This window comes from Stegastes partitus, unplaced genomic scaffold (assembly GCF_000690725.1).
Source record: "Stegastes partitus isolate 25-593 unplaced genomic scaffold, Stegastes_partitus-1.0.2 Scaffold68, whole genome shotgun sequence".
Taxonomy (NCBI): domain Eukaryota; kingdom Metazoa; phylum Chordata; class Actinopteri; family Pomacentridae; genus Stegastes; species Stegastes partitus.
In genome coordinates, this window is record NW_007577799.1 from 162,754 (window position 1) to 181,777 (window position 19,024).

The window sequence follows — 19,024 nt, forward strand, 5'->3', positions numbered from 1 at the left end:
TTACTGGCTGACAAAAGCGCTGAGGTTGGTGCTTAGCTAAACTCCCCTGGAGATGATACCACTGATTAATTTGCTCCATCTTCATCGCCCCCACCCCTTCCCCCCCCATCCATAAGTCCGCTTTTCCTCCCTTCCCCCAGCCCCTTCAACCATTGCTGAATATTAAATCAGTCCCCCCCCCACCTTCTTTTTTTTTTTAATTTCCAGATAACCACCGTTCATTTTTCTCCTAGTGTCATATAGCCATGACATGGTGTAGCAGCCTATATATTAGGGACGGCTGATGTGAGTTATTGTGATTGTTATCTTTTTTCCATTTACTGCTTGTGTGTCCTACTGTACACTATGCATGGCTAAATCATTACCTGTGCATGTGCTACAAATATCGAGCAACACCATTAGTAATTTGCAGTGAAATTTCCTATCTTGACAGTTAGACATGCTCGTGTTGCTGTGTTTAAGAAGCAAACAGCACCGATATAAATATTGCCAGTGGTGTTTTGTGTAGTGTTTGTTTCCTGCTGGCTAATAATGAAGTCTGTGTTGGAGTGTATGTTTATGTTTGTGTGTACATGTTAGTTAGGAAAAGGGGGCAAGAGAGGTGCACGTATACTGCGTGCTTTCTAGTGACTCTGACTTTTGCTGCTTGATACTAAAGAGGTAACAAAGAAGAAGCACACAAGCAAGACAGAGAGCAAACCTGCAGTTTGTATAATGCATAAACAGCACATGTAGTGTTTGCGTATATGTATGTTGCATGTGTGAATTGTATGTGCAGTTACACACTTGGGCCATTAATGTGCGCACATGTGACCGCAAACTCAGACAGACACACACCCTGGGTGTCATCACTCAATGTCCCAGCTGCAAATGAAATCTCATTCTCTCTAACAATCTCTGTAGCCCACTCTAGAATATCTCACTCCCCCCTGACTCCCTCCCCCCCCCCCTTCCTTTTTCTGGGTCTTCCCTAAATCACACCCTGTTTTTTTTCTTTACCAATCTGCACACCTGTTAAATATATTTATCAGAAATGCATGCTGAGCAGAAACCTTCACATGTAAAACATGTCTGTGTGGTAATTTGTGTTTATTTGTCATTAAATATTTATTTGCATTTTGACCCGATTTAACCCTTTACAACCCTTTCACCCGGCTCTGTCCTGTAGTCAGACATGTAACAACACTGTCTGCTCTCAGCTTTTAGTTTTTCCTGCCTTGTGTTGTTGTGCCTTCCTATCATCATATTACTTCACATCACCTGCCTGCATAGCCTGGAACCTCGCCCTGGAAACTGGGGAAGTGGGAAGTGATTTGGAAAAATGAGGGCAATAAAAAAAAAAAAAAAAAACACAGGGATGAATGGAGAGATGTGATATAAGGTAATATGCTAACCCAATCAGCAGGCTGCTGTTTGCCGACAGTATAATCAACATATCGGCCTAATGTCATTACAGCTATATGAGAAATAATATTGCGTGAAATGATATTGCGCGGCGCGTGCATGCCTGTGTGGCGCACGCATGAACAAGCTCACACATCCAGATGTATGTATCCGCAACCACTTCCCACACGCAGACACACAAAGAGACACAAAGATGCAAAATCCTGCAATGCACACAATGCAAAAATTGATGCTGTTTATTCCTGTATTAGGACTTTTGCTTTTGTTTTAATGTTCAGTATGATGAATCTGATGATAACTTGATGTTATTGATTAGCTAAACATATTTATATTATTTCATTACTCTGAAAATGAATTTAATTTCTGAAGAGTATCTTAAAAAGTGAACCAGATTCACTTGAAGAGATAGATCAGTTAAAATTGATTTATTTTTTTTTTCTACTTAATGTGCCCGCACACATATTCATCTGTATATTCACACACGCAGACTGCCCACTGGCTCTGACACAAGAGGATATTAGTTAGTGTGTGGCTTCCATATCCTGAATGCATGAGGCCGCTGATGGCCTCTATTGATGGACACTGGCGTGAAGCCATCACTCAAGTTATGGAGCTTTAATTGGAGACAGCATAAAACGATAAACCAAGAAACATGCATGGCTGAACAGCCCAATGTAAACCATTAATCATAGCATAGGCAAAGACAAGTGGCCGCCACATACACACACGCACACACGGATTTCTCTTTGTGTGCGCACACACAGCTGCAGAAGCACACACACACACACACACACACTGCTCTTGCGCCACACACCTTGCATATGTGCGCGTGACACACATACACACACACGCTGAGCATGGCAGAGACAAGAGTCCCAGTCACATATTCTCATGATAGATGACCCATTTAACTTTGATTTCTGAGAGAAATGAGCTTGCCAGCGATACAGGGTTACCACACAAGTGTGCGCGCACACACATACTTACCCACTCATTCATAATATACATTGATGCTATACATGAGCTACATATATGAACTCACAGTTTGCATTTAGCTTATATGTAAATAACAGTTTGTTTTATTTTGCAGACATGTATTCAAGCCAGCGTTCACTTTCTCTCTCACACGCACGCACACAGACACACACAGCAGCACTTATTTGCATGAGGAGGCTTATAATATGGGGATGATTTGTGATGTAAGCAATAAGAAGTGAAGTAATTCATCAGTAGCTGTGTATAACACACATCTCCACTGGTTATAAATATACACACATACAAAGACACACACACACACACACACACACACACACACGTACGTGCTTGTAAAACCTGCACAATTCTATAGAGGAGAGTATAAATCAGAAGCACAAAAACTTGGCATGAAGGAAGACCTGTTATTAACGCAAATACACACAAATTTGCACTCACAGCCATTCCACCCTCCATATAGTTTAAAAAAAAACTGACAGACATATATGTTTTGTTGGAGGTTGGATTCATATGTAGCCCTCCTCAAAGCTATAAAGCCTGTAAAACAAGTCACCAGTGTAGTGAGTGTAGCATATATGAGTTTCTCTTAAAAATGTTGTTATGCATACATTGGAATATTAACTGGTTCAGTATTTTACAATGTGTCTCAAATCTTTTCATATAACTAAATCTGGCTTGATTTGACTCTGTTTTATTACTTGACTAGTGCAGCTTATGAATAGTGACTTTCAAATATGAAACTCAGCCATGCTATCTCTTCTAGCACTAAAGCAGGGTAAAAATAAATATTTTATATCCTATACGGCCTGGAAATTATTAAGAGACAAGACTATTACCTGCGTATTATGTCAGTGATGTAAAATATTTTTAAAAAGCAGGAGAACTCTAGGAAAGTTACAGAACTAGGTGGGGACAGAGACTGTTTATTAGATAGCTGTTGGAGTAGACAGAAATGTGATTTGTTCGGAAAGAAAAGGGTGCTGTTGTGTAATTTTTTTTCAAGCAAGAGGAATTCTCACATTAAAAGGGACGATGAGAAGCGACTGCTGCTATGACTGCAGTGAGAAGGTTATTCGTCCAGTGGGAAGATAACAAAAGAAAGCTCAAGGCCTCAGTGTCAGTGGGTTGATCAAGTCAGCAGGCTGACATGGAACCAGAGCAAGAGAGAAATTACAAAAACAAATCTGTCTCTTTTTTTTTTTTCTCCAGTCTGTACCATTTCCTAATATTTTGATACACAAGCACGTCTGTTCTAGCTCTGGTCCCATGAGCAATTAATTTTTTTTGCACAGTTGTAATGTTGTAATCCAGACCTTTTCCTATTTGGTTTTTGATTGCAAATGTTAACGCCCCGCAACCACCCCACCACAGCCACTGTCCAGTGACATATGAGACAGTGTTGATATTTAGACAGATAGATGATCCATTAGAAGGATAAAAAAAAAAAAGTCCAAACGCACACAAACACATACAACGCGCGCACACACGTTCCATACAGCGGTTGCAGCCCCTCAGCGCTCCTCTGTCCTCACATGCTTGGTTTCCCCATCTAATTGCTGCCATTCGTCAGTGTGTGCGTGCGTGTGTGTGTGCGCACGTCTGTATCTCATATACTCCTGTACTTTGTGTTTTTTTTTGTGCTTCCTTTCTCGTGATTCTGTCACTGTGCATTTGCAAACGGCGACAACAGTGAAAGAAACAAATAATCAGACAGACAGGTAAGAATGGCAAAAGAGAGAAAGACAGAATGATACAGAGGCAGACACACACACTCACAGAGCTGTCACAGTGCCATAGGGCATACAAAACCTGTCAGCATTTAAACCTGCTGGCTTGTGCTCTGGCTTGCCAAGTGGAATTAGTCTCATGTAATATGCCAGCCTCTTTATCAAAAACAACCTCTAGTCTAACCATACCATTTGTACATTTTAAATACAATCACTTCACCGGGTACAACAAAAGTGTGTATAGTTTTTGTTTTTGTCAGATGCATTTAAGCAAATCTCCGAAAGGTGCAGGCTTTAGGAATGTGAGTATGCATAGGCACAGTCAGCAACAAGAAGGTGTTAAAAAAAATAGAATGCAAAACATATCCTTGATCATTGGTAGGGAAGCTTCCAAATAATTCTCCAGAGTGGAGTAAATCAAAGAATCTAACTGCGTAAAACAAGTTAATTGCAACTTAACTTGACTTATATGTGATATTGACATTTTCACATATAAACAAATGAGACTGATTGCACTCTTTGGAGCAATCATGAAAATATGACAGTGCTGATGAGTAAAGCTGTTTATGTTCTGTATGGCCGGTGTGTGTGTGTGTTTGTGAAATTGTATAACAGTGTCTGTGTATATTTAATAAGAAGGTCCACATTATTACTTTTTTTTTTTCCACGTATGCTTGTGTAGTGTGTGTGTGTGCATGTGTGTGTGTGTGCGTGCACCCGTGTGTGTGTGTTCAACATGATAATTTGTCACTTTATGTTGTGAGGGGGGTAAACAGATAAGCAATCCACAGCACAATCCTTCATCCTGCTCTGATTATAAATCAGCTGGAGCTCTCAGAAGCAATCAGCAAGAGCAATCTGCAGCCAGCACAGACACCTTATCAATCAGAGGGGACCATCACACTGTCACACACGCGCACACACATAAACTAAGAAATACACACTCACAAATTTGTACGGTCCTGCACCCACACCCACATGCAACACAACCCTTAGACACAGAGGCAGGTATGCCGCAATTGTAATTCTACATCCCCACCCCGCAGCCTCTTTCTTCCTTTTAAAACTTCCTTCTCTTTTCTCGCTTTTTTGTTTTTTTGTTTCGTCTCGTGAAACAGGATCACAACAAGTGAGTCGCAACATGAGTTTCATCCAGCGAGCTTGCCTGGCGGCCACGGCACAGTGCAGGAGCGAGACACATCACTCCTAATTACAGTCTGATATTAATAACAGAGAAAAATATTAATCTTGGAGGTAAACACTAAGCCGCTTAAAGGAAAATTGCAAATAAATCAGATTATCTTATAGGAATATCCTCCAAATAGGCCAGGGGGGTAATGAGAAACCTGGGTCCAACCTCTTTCTCCCTCCCTCCCTCTCTCCGTCTCTCTCTCTCTCTGTCTCTGTCATTTCCCACTCCCCATTCTCCGACAGGATTGAAAAAGGTGTGACTGTGTGTACGTGTCTGGGTGTGTGTTTGTGAGTGCGTCTGTGTATTTATAAAACTGCAGTGCGACCCCCCCACCACCACCCTCTCTGTCTCCCACCACCACCAACCAGCATCACCTCCCTCCTTCCCTCTTTCTCTCTCCTTCACTGCTGTATTCATTTTTCACCTCCAATTTTATTTTTTCATCAGTCGGGGGGGCGCCGCCGAGCAGATTCAATTAGGTTCTGTGATTGGGCCGCTGGCATTCAGCGGGGTCATGGAAAGGTTAAAGAATTCAGTGGCACAAACATGATTATGGCTCTGTAGCATTTGATCAGAAGTAAGGTTTGTCACGGCAAAGTGGAGCTCCTCTGTTTCTTGCACTGGGACCACCGGTTTGGCCTGAGTGTGATGTGAGCGCTGTTTCAAGTGTTGGTTTAGTTGATTCTTTCACTGAATGATAATTACATGCTGGAAAGGCTCAGTATACAGCAGGCGTGAAGAGATATACTACGGAGATATATGGCGGCACGGAAAAGTAACTGAACCCTGGATTTGAACCCTGCATGCGTATTTTTGTATAAATTTGTCGTAAGATAAGGTTAAATCTACACTTACACTAATGAAAAAGCACAAAAAAAGAGATCTCAGAGGACTTTTTATCAAGAATGTTTATTTGCATAAAGCTTATAAAAGGTTATAAAGTAATCTAAAAAACATTTATTGTTTTTGTGATGTGAGGCAATGGTCAAACCCTCTGTGATGTCACCTATAGGTTTCCTGAAGAGGTTTAGAACTGTCTGACTCCTTTTAACTCCCAGCTAATGCAAATATTAGTAAAAATAAGGAGCATTAGCAGAGTTGACGTGTTCTATGCAAACATCTCTAGGCCACCCACCTGTGATTCAAAGTGGTCGCTGTTTTAATAATGCATAACTTCAAGCGTTAACAAAAATTTAAATGAGTTATATGCAATTTCCCCCCAATACCAGTGTCATAAATGGGGGAATTAGCTATAAAGACAAACATGTCTTCTTGTACCAAGCTGTAAACATGTTTATTTCTGCTGTAAAGTTGGGCATTTAACATAGGCGTTCATGGGCTCTGACTCACTTTTGGAGCCAGCCTCACGTGGACATTTAGGGAGCTGCAGTTTCTGGCACTTCTGCCCCAGAGGTCACCACTAGTGCAGAATATGAAATTCGACTATTCCAGTGTTTCTACAGTCTAAGCCTTTTTTTTGGAAACAACGCCTGTACATACGACACCTCGTACAAATTATCTGGGACCGATGTCACAAAAACTTGCTTGATTAGTCAATTTTCCCTGAATTTGCTCTTCGTCTTTGCAAACAAGCAGACAGTGTATCAGTGAGGGGGGTTCGGTAAATCATTTTCAAAACCTGCTTCTTTTATGGTTATTATTATTTTTGAGATATTAAACTGCAATCTCAGGGGAAAAAAAACATAAAATCCTACTGAGGATTTCTTTAGACTTTTGAAGCATTTTAATACCAAGTCGGGCCTTATTTTTAGATTTATGAATTCAGTCCCTTTCCTGACTTTTTATGGATCCGTGGGAACCCTGTGTTGAAGATGAATTTTTACTTTTGAGCTTTAATGGTAGACAATTACAATTTTTGACTTTGACATTCATCAGTCCACACTTAGACGGACTGTCTATAAATGGAGATGATTTAGTGCTACTCTCCCTGGAAGTGGGCTTCCAGCTTAGATGACTCTGTAAGTGTAAAGCAGATTGCTCAGTGAGGTAAAAATGATCCCAGAATACTAGCGTGTAAGGATTAAATTAATCACCGGAGTGGGTTAACATTTCTGTTCACGAGTCTGCCACATGTAAATCAAGGTGCATGGCTGAATGAAGCATGGTGTTCATCGCAGGACACCACAGAGGTGCAGACCTGAAGTTTTTCAAAGAGCACTTTGAGACTCTATAGTGGCATTGGGACATGCTTTGTGGACCACTGAAATGAAGATCGAATTGTTTGGGATGAGCATGCAGCGGTATGTGTGGTGTTATAAGGGCCGAGCATACCAACATGAAAATATCATCCCAAAGATAAAGTACAGTGGACGGAGGATCATGATTTTGAGCAGTTTTTGCTGCCTCTGGGCTTGGACAGCTTGTCATCATGGAGGAGAAAATTAATGAATTCCCAATTTCAGAAACATTTCCTGTAGGATAATGTCAGGGTGGCTACCGACCAACTGAGCTCTGTCAGAGATAGGTAATGCAGTGGGACAATGACCTAAACAGTAAAGAAAATCTGCTAGAATATGACTTCAAACACAGAAAATCCATCTTTTGAAGTGGTCCAGTCAGAGTCCAGACCTTGACCCAATAGCAATGCTGTGAAATGACCTCAAGAGAGCCATTCACACTGGATGGAAACGGCTGAAGCAGTTTTGTAAGTAGGAATCATCCAAAATTCTTCCTGAACGTTGTGTTGGATGAAAAACCCGCTTCGAGTTATTGCTGCCAAACGAAGTTCAACTAGTTATTAAATCCAAGGATTTACCTTCTTATTGCCACAAACACTGGAAATGTTTAATGGTTTGTTCAATAAAGACAAAAAAGATCACAACTGTTGGTGTATTATTAGGTTAAGCGCATTGTGTTTGTGTCCTTGTGACTTACAAGTCATATAACTCACACTTTACGAGCAATTAATGCAGAAAAACAGGTCATTCCAAAGGGTTCATATACTTTTTGTATATATAACTGTACACAAGTGCATGTGTATGCAAAGGTGTGGCACGCGACTACACCAACGAGCATGAAAACAGACATATATATGCACAGAAGCATTCATTCTCTCGCTCTTCTTCTCTGTCTCTCTCTCTCTCTCTCTCTCTCACACACACACACACACACACACACATTCAGAGAGTAGCAGAGTAATAAAGCCCACCCTTGCAGTGAAATTAAAGCTAGTCAATGACACTGCGTGCTGAGTACACACTAAATCATTTTTATACCCAGATGAAACAGCCAACATAATACCAGCTCGGCACATGTATCCAATATCACCTGGAGACTATGAAAACAAACACACACACATACACACACACACACACACACACAAAAGAATAAAAAACAACTAATCAAATATCATATTGGATGTGTCAGATTCATGTCAGTACAAGAGATTAATACTAAATATAGGAAATATGGTACAATAAGGGTATGAGATCTTTTTATATTCAAAATGACCAGGCACAGAGCACATTATGAGATATTGGATTGATAAACAGGCTGTGATGCTGTTGTTCAGTGAGTATAATAGAACAATGACGCTGCTCCTGGGTTAGCAAAGATTGCAATATGATTTTAATGTGTTTTATAGACACAAGCCCTTCACTGAGAGGAAATTATGTCAATAAATAAGCAGCCACACATTTTAAAACAAAGGGAATCATAGCCAATGAAAAAGAAAAAACTGCACATATATAATGGTGTTTGGCTACTATCAAATGCTATATCTTACACAACATGGCTATGCATCCAAATGCACACACAGAGACAATGACTATGGCATACAGTGAGTTTAGAGGCCTAAGGTTCTGTCTGACTTAAAAACAAAACTGATTTTTGGACATATTTCCTCTTTAAAATTTATCAGTGTTTTCAGCTTGAACTAAGTTAAACAATACAAATCTCATATAACAATATTATAAAATTCGAAAGCACATAAGCCTTTACGCGCTTTCATCTTTTACGTTCATTACCTCATGGCCGCACTCTACCAAAGTTACATTTATCTCATGTCCCTGTGTATTTGCACATACACATTTCTTTTCACTCACACCTGAATTTGCCCAGGAGAAGATTCTTTTTGACAGTGCATGTCAATCACCTCATTTTGGGAGTGCCCGTCAATCATCTCTTTCCCTGAAATCAGTAGAAGCCACAGCCATCAGGGAGCTTTTCCCATCCGCTCATATCTGCCACTTCAGGTGTGAAACACTAGCCAGACGTAACCAGTCAATAGAGCTGTTTGGTACTCCAGTCCCTTGCTGCAGCCTAATTGCCAGTGCAACCCTCAAATATGTCCCACAATTCTCAATTCTTGTGAAACCCCAACCCCCACGAAGAAATCCCCATTCCATACTCAAGATGGGTATTTACATGCCCCACACTGTGGAGAGCAAACAAGCTCATTTAAAAGTTCACATGCTAATGTGTGACATTTAATCCAAACTTTACACGGGGAAAAGGACACGCTACAATAGATTTTGATTCCTTTCTTGTCCGTGAATCTCATCATCTTTCGCCTTCCATATTTATGAGTTGAAAAGGCGGGACACCTTAGAGGAGAGTGAGGGGAAGGGACAGGGAGTTTACTATTTGAAAATTGGGCTGGTTAGTGATATGCACCCCTGAGTCTCATTCTTTGTTGATATTGTTTATATGCACAATTTATTGATTGTTCTTCCTATATGGAGCCACATTGCAGAAAGCTACTAAATAACTTATAAGTAGCCCACTTCACATGTATTTCTATGTATTTAATAGCTATATTATTCACATACTATCAGATTTAAATGACTGCAGGATTTTCATTTTTCGCTGGCAACTTCTCGGTGTCACTAGCTGAAATGACAACTGTCTGCAATATCAGCTGTAGCTAATTCATGTAGTTAATTCTGAGAGTTGGCCAAACCACAAAATGAAACTCGTAGTAGTTGTCTGGTAAATGTAATCTGAAAGGCAGTGTCTGCGCGCTCAGCCAAAGACAATTTTCTAGAGATACGCCACTCTGTGTCGTTTTGATATTTCAAAAGAGTGGAAAGAATGGAAAGTGGAAAAACCAAAAAGTCAGCCAAAGGGGCTGCGGTTGGGAGGGGTAGCTGGTTCTGTACGGGAGTGTATGTGCTAAAGTTTTGGTTTCACCGGATGACTGGCTGACACACAGCTGCATGCACTGCATATTATGTTCCCATGCAGGTTTATGTCTAATCTAGGGTTCATTTGAAAATGCGTCATATTTGTGGTAATTTTTGGGGGTTTTTTTTCAACCTTGAGTCCTGGGTTACTTCCTGTGTGTGTGGATGTGTATCTGTAAAGAGGGCAACACAGCTAAGTGAAAGTAAAGAAAACATGTGAATTTCTTGTCATTTTTCTTTGTACCTCACAGAGAAGTGTCTCCTCCTTCTGGTGGAGCTCTGACAACTCCCTGCTCTGTCTTTCCACCTGCTTTCTGCTGACCTCCAACTACAGAGAGAGAGAGACACAGAGAATTTGTGAAGGGAAATTATTAATAATCAAATAAAAATAAATATTAAAATTCACTATGAAGCCTACGTTAAAGCTTAATTAGGTATAAGCTGGTTACATTTTCAAAACTGACAACAGGCAGGGAACAAGAACAACAAGGAGCTAATAAAGCAGCGATGGGTCAAATAAACAGAAAGACATGATGACCCAAATGTACCTACAATGTGAATGTTTGTGAAAGAAAAAGACTTGTGATGTATGAATACTCAGGTTCTTTCTGTCTCTCGCCCCCTCTCCCTCTCTCTCTCACACACACGTACACGCGCACACACTCAGATCGACCAGGACAGGCCAGGGATGAGCACACCCCATCTGATCTGTGGCCCGTTCATTCATTAGACCCATGCTCTCCCCTATTGATTTCAGCTTAAGTAATGAGAAAGCTTATCCAAAAATCTTTAGCATTTGGGCTCCAACTTAAGGGAATCAATGGGGCCATTTCCCATTTTGAACAGCACATACGCAGGGGTTTTATGTATGGTGAACGGGACAAATCCCGATGCTGATAAATCAATAGGCCTTTTTGTCGATGGACAGGCATGCTTGCACACACACATACATGCATACATGGACACACTTGGCTGATAAATGGTATTTTTGAGGCAATTAAAGTGAGCTGTAAACATATGAAGGCCAATCAATTGGTCAGTGAGGTCTATTATCAAGGCTTTAACACTGATTTAGAAGGGGCTTTAAGTGTGGCACAGTCACTTATGCAGATCAGCAGCAGCTAGAGACCTGCACAGATAAGTGCTGCACCGTGCTAAGCTACTCACCCAACAAGATAGTATACATGTCACCACTACAGCCTTAGAAATTGCTGTGGCACAGACAAAGGTGGTAGACTTCTGTCATTATTGGCACTGCTGAGTGGCAAGTAAATAATATTTTCATCTAAGTGACCTTAAAGACTTATTTTTGTTCAAAATGTGAATGATTTTTTTTGCTCCTTATCAAATTTTTAAGACAAACAACACTGTCAAGCGTGGTACTCATATTAACTCTCACTTAGCCAGAGGCAATGCTTCACTCTTTAAAAATTGCAGTTTGCATCTAGGTGAAATAAGGTGAGTGGAGAGGAGGAGCTGTGTGCTGGACAGTTCTATTTTAGCGGCAATAGAGAAGCTTGTTAGGAGGAAAACGAATATATCAGCGCTGTCCACCCGCACTCGACACCCTGCAGCCCCCACCCCACTCCCCTGCTGCTTCCACTTTGCTAAAGGTGAGACACGTGCGTTAGCAAAGCTAACCTACAGACAACATTTCCCTGAGGTAATTGGTTCTGCATTAATATTCATTTGATTCTGCATTCAGTGACTCTGACTACCTTCTCTGCTTTGATGCACTGTGCCTCCCATGTCCAGCACACAGTGTTAGCCCTGTAACTATGATTTCAAATGCAGATATTGAAACAGTCATTCTTGCTTTTCTGAAACACAACAGTGATTTAAAGTGTACTTTGTAGTGTAGTTACTTCTAGTTTCTTAGATTTCAGTGAGTAAAGCATGTCCTGTTCTTTCATTCCCCTTCCAGTCTGGTTGATCTGGTGCACGTGCATGTGTTTTGCTGAGGCATGACATTTCAATTGTGCATCCAATCAAATTGGCAGAGAGGCAGTAAGGAAGGTTGGGGAGTGATGAGGGGTGCGGGGGTGTACTGAGGGTTGCAGACCAACCGTTACCATGGTGAATCATTTCTGTCAAAACCACCAAGGTCACAACTGCTGACCTGCAGCGTTATGGGACTTCTGAATAGCATACTGTTTATGGACATGAAGATCTCTCTTTTGCTTTCTTTGCTTCTTTGTTCTTTTCCTTTTTTTCTTTCTTTATATATTTTTTTTTCCTTCAATGCACATTTTTTCCTTACTTTCTATTTTGCTTTTCTCCGTTCTTCCATCTTTGTCTCATTATCTTTCCTATTTTTGTTTTTCTTTCCACCTTCGTACAACAACATATTCTTGATTTTGACTTTCCTTCTTTATCTTCATATTTACGATTGACTAACTGTACCATTATAGAGACCTGTGGTGTTTCTGAATCCATTATGGCCTGTGCTGGCAGTGAGTCTGAACACAGCCTGTTTTGAGTCATTATAATTCAGTTTGCTAACACACAGCCATTGTGCTAGTGTGGGGTTAAGGGAGATGGTATGATAAAATATTGAGGGCGAGCAAGGCAGCTGCAGATGCTAGCTGTCATGTGTGAGCGAATGAATGTTATGACAAGCATGTTTAAACATTCATGCGGGGAGGATAGTTTAGGAGGGCTTTTCATTAACACCAATATGTCTTCGTCTCCCTTGTGCAGACACTGCTGGTGGAAGCATGACAACAACAGGGAGGAGAGAAATTAACATCTCGAGAGGAAACTGTCACAGACACACACATGGAGAGAGGAAGAAACACTCAGTCCTGTGCAGGAGCACACACAAGCGTACACATTTTACAATGGCTGACTAACTAACACACACCAAAACAACTTTCTGTTATTGACCAGGACAGCTGTTTGAAATTGTAACATCATGTTCTGAGTGGATCAAACAGCGTACAGCAGAAGTGAGCAACACATCCAAATGAGAAGAAACAGGAGTGCAATGAAAGAATAAGGATGTGGGAGGTTTCTCTGCCAAATGTACATCAGCCTGCATGTTGTTATATTGACAGGAGATCTGACCTGGTAGCAAGAGTGCAATTTCTTGACAGTTTCTGGACACTAAAGAGAAGAAAAGCAATTTGTGACATTACTTGGGAAGAGAGCAATGCTTAATCTGTTTACATACTGTAACCTTGACAGAGCGAGGTAAATGGGACACTCACAGGTAACAATTAGGGGTTAGAAATAATGGTGCTGTGGTAAATGGGTCAACACTGTGTCCATGTACAAAAAGAATCCTATTTTTTTTTTTTGTCTTTTCCTGAAATACATCTGTAGCTCGTGATGAAAAGAAAATGGCACGGAAATTACAGCGGCGTAGTCAAACAGCTCAACATCATTCTTTTGTTACTGTGGCATGGTATTATGAAAGAGGTACACACATTGTAGCTCACTAAAACTCTATCTAATGGAGTGCAAAATCAATACCTATGCTGATGATCTCATGAAGTCAAATCAAGACGAAGGAGAAAAACGGAGCATCACGTATTCTCAACATAAGTGGCTTTGACTTACAAAATGTGTTTGCATAACATGAGCTTTAGTTAATGTCATAAATGGCTTTAAATGCTGCAAGGTGCATTAAAAATATGCACAGTCATCTGTTTTAGCTACACCTTGATGTAAACATTTTGAATTAATCTAGTTTTCACTGGTCAAGCAATTCCATTTTGATATTCAAATTTGGCGTGCATGTGTGTATGTGCGCCAGTGCACGATCGCGCAAGACTGATCTAATCAGTCTTAAATCAGTTAATAAGCCAAGGACACAGAGGAGATGACTCAGCTGATGTGAGCATGAGCTAATATTAGCATCTCACCCCCATTTCAGACCTGTACTGCGCAGAGTAGCATCTACTGTTTGGTCTTCCCATTACAAAAGTGCAGGCTTTGGACATTAAGTGCCGCAGTTAAGCTCACCACAGTGAATTCCATTAGCACATTAGCAAAGGTGGCAGAACCTGATGCTAAGGTTGGGTGCAGTGTGCGATAATTTGTTTTTTTTAAAACACCTTAAGTCAATTTTAAATGTAGCTCTGAAAGCGTTCTAAAAAATATATAAAACCAAAACTACTCCAAACAAACAGAAAACAGAATGATAGTCGTGTAGACAAAAGGACAAACAGATAGACAGATAGCATGTACAATCGCTGACAGGTGGTTGCATCCTTGAGAAGAGAAAACATTTCGGTTGCCACTCTTGAGGGACTCTTGTGTAAGCTTCAACACATGTAACTTCTATCCCCGTGTAAAATTATTCTGATGCTGTTGTTCTCTCTGTCAGATATACAGACTAAACTAGAGGGGCAGACGAGCACTACTCTGTCAAAACTAATTCTCATCTGCAAACCGCACGATCAACTGCATGCCTCAGTGAAAACACAGACACATGCCACAGAAACAAACAGATACACATACATGAATGCTCAATACATACAAATATACCCTCAAGTGCACACGCCAAAACTTAAACTATCTATTAATTACAAGCCAGAGCGTGGAGTTGACTCGGGGTAGGCGGTTTGCGACACCACAAATCTGGGAGACTTCCTGTAAGACATAAATCTGTTGTGTTCTCACTCGTTCTCCAGCAGAGGCACAACAAAGACAGTCTTGTCTGGGTGTCTCCCTCCCTTCTTTCTCCTCGCCATTCATTAGATGCAAAAGCAGCTGTGGTCAGGTTCAAAGACAATCTACATTCTCCCTCTTTCACTCACTCATTAATTCCCTCTGTCTTTTTGTTTCTGGTTTGCTCTCATTTTTAGTCATTTTCTCCGTTTCTCTCTCCCTCATTCTCTCTGTGTCCCTCTCCAAGTCTCTCTCTCCTTCTCCTCTCTAAACATTGTCTCCTCCACATGGCCCGGATAATGAGTGGTGGAGCTAAACGAGAGGAAACACGGCTCACTATTAGGAGGGGAACGCTGACTGAAGGTTTTAAATAAACGAAGAGAACTTGAGGCCAAATTGTATTTCCAAGGACATAAACTAATGGAACAGGCAGACATTCTCAGAACAAATACACACTCTGTTTAAACTACCATAATAGTTGTAAAAATATACATGTCCATGTGGATCTAACTGAGACACAGACTGGCAGAAGGCAGACGGAGAGACGTGTAAACGCAGATACCCTCACATATGGAAGCGCAGAAACATAAAAAACTGTTTACATGAATTCAATACTTCTTATTTCCTTTGGTGTGGAAAGCCTATTACCACGCATTCAAAAGCAGAACAATAGGAACATGAAAAAAACTTAAATGCTTGTCGATGTCATTGAAAACTAATTAGGCAAACGTGTTTTCGTAAGTGTCTCTGATATGCTCTCAGGCATAGAAATCCACACCCACGTATAAACACACAGAGGAGACCTCCCTGGCTCACTCTATGGGGTTAATTGGGTTATCTAGGCTGATTAGCATAACTAATTAGGATCCTTGTTAACGGATAAGTATTATTTATTCAATTAGCGCTGTGTGTGTGTACGTTTGAAGCTGTGCGTGTGTATAGATCCCCTCCATCGCTGGCATACGTTCAAATGAAAATGAAGCAAAGCTAAGTAGGCATGAAGTGAGACCTGTGGGTGTCTGTGTGTGTGTGCGTTCACTCCATCGTTTATCTATTCATACACACACAGATGCTCACCATCAGGTGCCAGACACTCCCCCAACACACACACACAAACACACACACACACACACACACGCTGCTAAGCCTGCTATGCTGTAGCTCTTAAACCTCCTCACCCCCCTCATCATCATCATTAGACTTCTGATTAGCATAATTAGCATTGTTAACCAGATGAGCTGAGTGGAGCCAGGCTGTGCCAGTCAGCGCGAGTGACAAATGTCAAGCTCCCAGCACCTTTCCAGGCTGTAGAGGAGGCTACTTGTTCCCATCAGGTGGGTTTATGGCACATTTGCATGTTCTCGCTGATTGCTGACTGATAATATAGCAGCTGATGTTTGCAGTTCATAATGATGCAATATGTGCAGAAATGTCCAACGGGATGATTTCCTTTGTGAAGGCAAACAGCTTGTAACGTGACACAGCTCTTGAAGTTATATCAGTTAATAGAACAATACTGAGCTCATTCCACCAATTTATTCATTCATGTTTGCAAATGCAGATGCTGCCTTTTGTTTGTGATGCTTAACATGCGCTTAAAGCCGACAGTAAACACGAAAAAGCAAATCAACAACACTCCTCTAGTCTTCAACTCACGAGTGAAAACTCACAAACACACTCCAACACTCACAAATAACCAGAGAGGGAAAATGAAAGAGAGAGAAAGAGAGAAGGAGCGCTACATTTACTGAAATTAAACATTTTCTCATCAGCCTGAGGGTGCAGCAGGCCCACTAATGTATTATTCATCCCCACTTCACAAAGGAACATTAATCAATTATGAAGATATGAGGATCTTAAAGTATAGAGGAGAGACGAAGACCGGCTCGTTCGTATTAATATGCGGCCGCAATCGTGCGCCCCCACCCCCCCACCCCCTTGGTCCTCAAATCAATATTTTGCAGATTAATTTGGAGCGGTTGTGGCGAGATGGCAGGATGGAAGGAAGGGGGGGATGTGGTGGTGGAGGAGAGTAGAGAGTGTCTGAGGTCTGAATTAAGGTGAAGTGTTTTGTTGTTTTTTTTATAAGACCGTGTAAGTGTGTGCATGCGTGTACGTAGGTTTGCGTCAGTACTGCTGTATGTAAACACGCTAAGTCTGCTCAGTTAATTAATCAGCATTCATCATTAACATAGAAGTTGAAGCTGACACACGAAGTTAGGATCTGAATACAGAAAAGTAAGTATGGAAAGGTAAAAAGAGGAAAGTCTATCTTAGTGTATAAATTAGATTGATATTTGAATGATTCTTTTAGTAGTGGATAAAGGCATCTTTAGTTGTTCTCTCTCTTAAAAATCTTTGATATCAAGATATTCACTCTTATCTTAAGGACATTAAAAGAAAATGTCCTATTTTGCAACCAAGTTTGCACAGTTTCACCCACTGATGAGGAGTTTGGTTATGTACAATCAATCATCTACAAAGCATAACAATATTCTCACCTCAGAATTCAAAATCACTGCCTTCTCAGCCCACTTTCTCACAGCTTCAGTACAGGCCTTCCTATCCTCCTCAGTCCCCCTCTCCCACTCTTTCTCCCTCTTCATCCACTCCTCTCCCCACTGATGCTCACGCCTTCTCCTCTCCTCTGCTTTTTCACACTCCTTTTCATCTTTCATTTTCTGTTCCTCCTCGCTCTGCCTCCATTCCTCCTCTTTTCTCTTCAACTCTTCCTGCAGCTCCTTTGTTCTTGCATTCAGCTTGGAGAGCTAAAGTCAGACAGGAAAAAAAAAAAAAAAAGCAGAAATGTGCAGGCAGTCACATCCCTGCAATCTGTGGAACAAATGAGGTACCAGTCATGTAATCTAAAAAACTAATGTGAAACATCAAGAGGCCCATTGCGAGACAACATCCTGTAAGACAGCGAAGGAGAAAGGAGGTTAAGGAAAAGATGTTTGAAGTGACTGACAGAAAGTGAGTGAATTTACATGAACAGCTATTTTATATGTACAATATCTGGAGCACATGTGGAAGTGCATGTGTGCAAATCCTAATTCGTACACGTGAGTCTCTACATACCTGAGCACGAGTGTCAGCCCCCTCTTGTTGCAGAAGCTGAATGTTAGCTTGCAGTTTGGTGATGCAGATGTCTTTCTCAGCAATCTCCTTCATGTTGTCTTTATGGATACGCTGCAGACAAGACAGCTCGCTCTGCAGGTGCACCAGTCTCTCAGTACTTTCCAACACCTGTGTGGCAGTCTTAGCCATGAAGGAGGTAGCATATGAAAGATTATTTTACAGGAGGGAAAGTTATATTATCACAGTCAACACTCATTCATTGACCAATAGCCTTTTTCCAAGGGTCCAGAAATGCTCTTCATAAATGTCTTTCAACAATCCTAATTTAATGAGTAACATCTTCTTTTTATACGTTGTCTACCATACAAATCATTATTAAAATCTTCCTTCCAAAAGAGCAGTTTATGTCTTAAATTCGAAAGTGTTTTTAGTTGTATGTGATGTTGACAGATAGTATAAAGGAGGGACACACTGAAACAGAGAAATGAAAAGGACAGACAACTATAACAGAATTTGTGTTCATGTTCCATCTTAATGCTAATAAGCAATATGTTTTGTATGTGTATGTGAGACTGTGTCAGCAAATCTATTTGTGCATCTGCATTGCAGACGTACCAGTTAAACAGAAACACAAGCAGAATGAAAAAAAAAAATCAACATTTGTTGAAAATATGATTAACAGAACAGGCTCCAGTTACTCTACTTGTTTCTCTAAGGCTCTGTAATCACACAAGCCACTAATTAGCAGCAGTGCAAATGAGTCAACTCACAAGCTGCATAAACAAATAGTAACCAGCCAACACACAACCAACAAGCCTGGGTTTACCACAAACACAAATGTATGTGTGTGTGTGTGTGTGTGTGTGGGTGTG

At 40.9% G+C, this 19,024-nt stretch overlaps 1 protein-coding gene across 1 annotated transcript in view; it reads right to left on the reverse strand.

Moving 5' to 3' along the window:
• pmfbp1 (polyamine modulated factor 1 binding protein 1) overlaps positions 1-19,024 on the reverse strand; it is a 92,342-nt gene that overhangs the window by 51,180 nt on the left and 22,138 nt on the right. Inside the window, exons 5-6 of the mRNA XM_008276301.1 lie at positions 18,153-18,332; positions 10,705-10,788 (exon numbers count right to left, since the gene is read on the reverse strand). Of these exons, the coding sequence (XP_008274523.1) occupies positions 10,705-10,788; positions 18,153-18,332 (264 nt within the window). The remainder of the gene's footprint in view (positions 1-10,704; positions 10,789-18,152; positions 18,333-19,024) is intronic.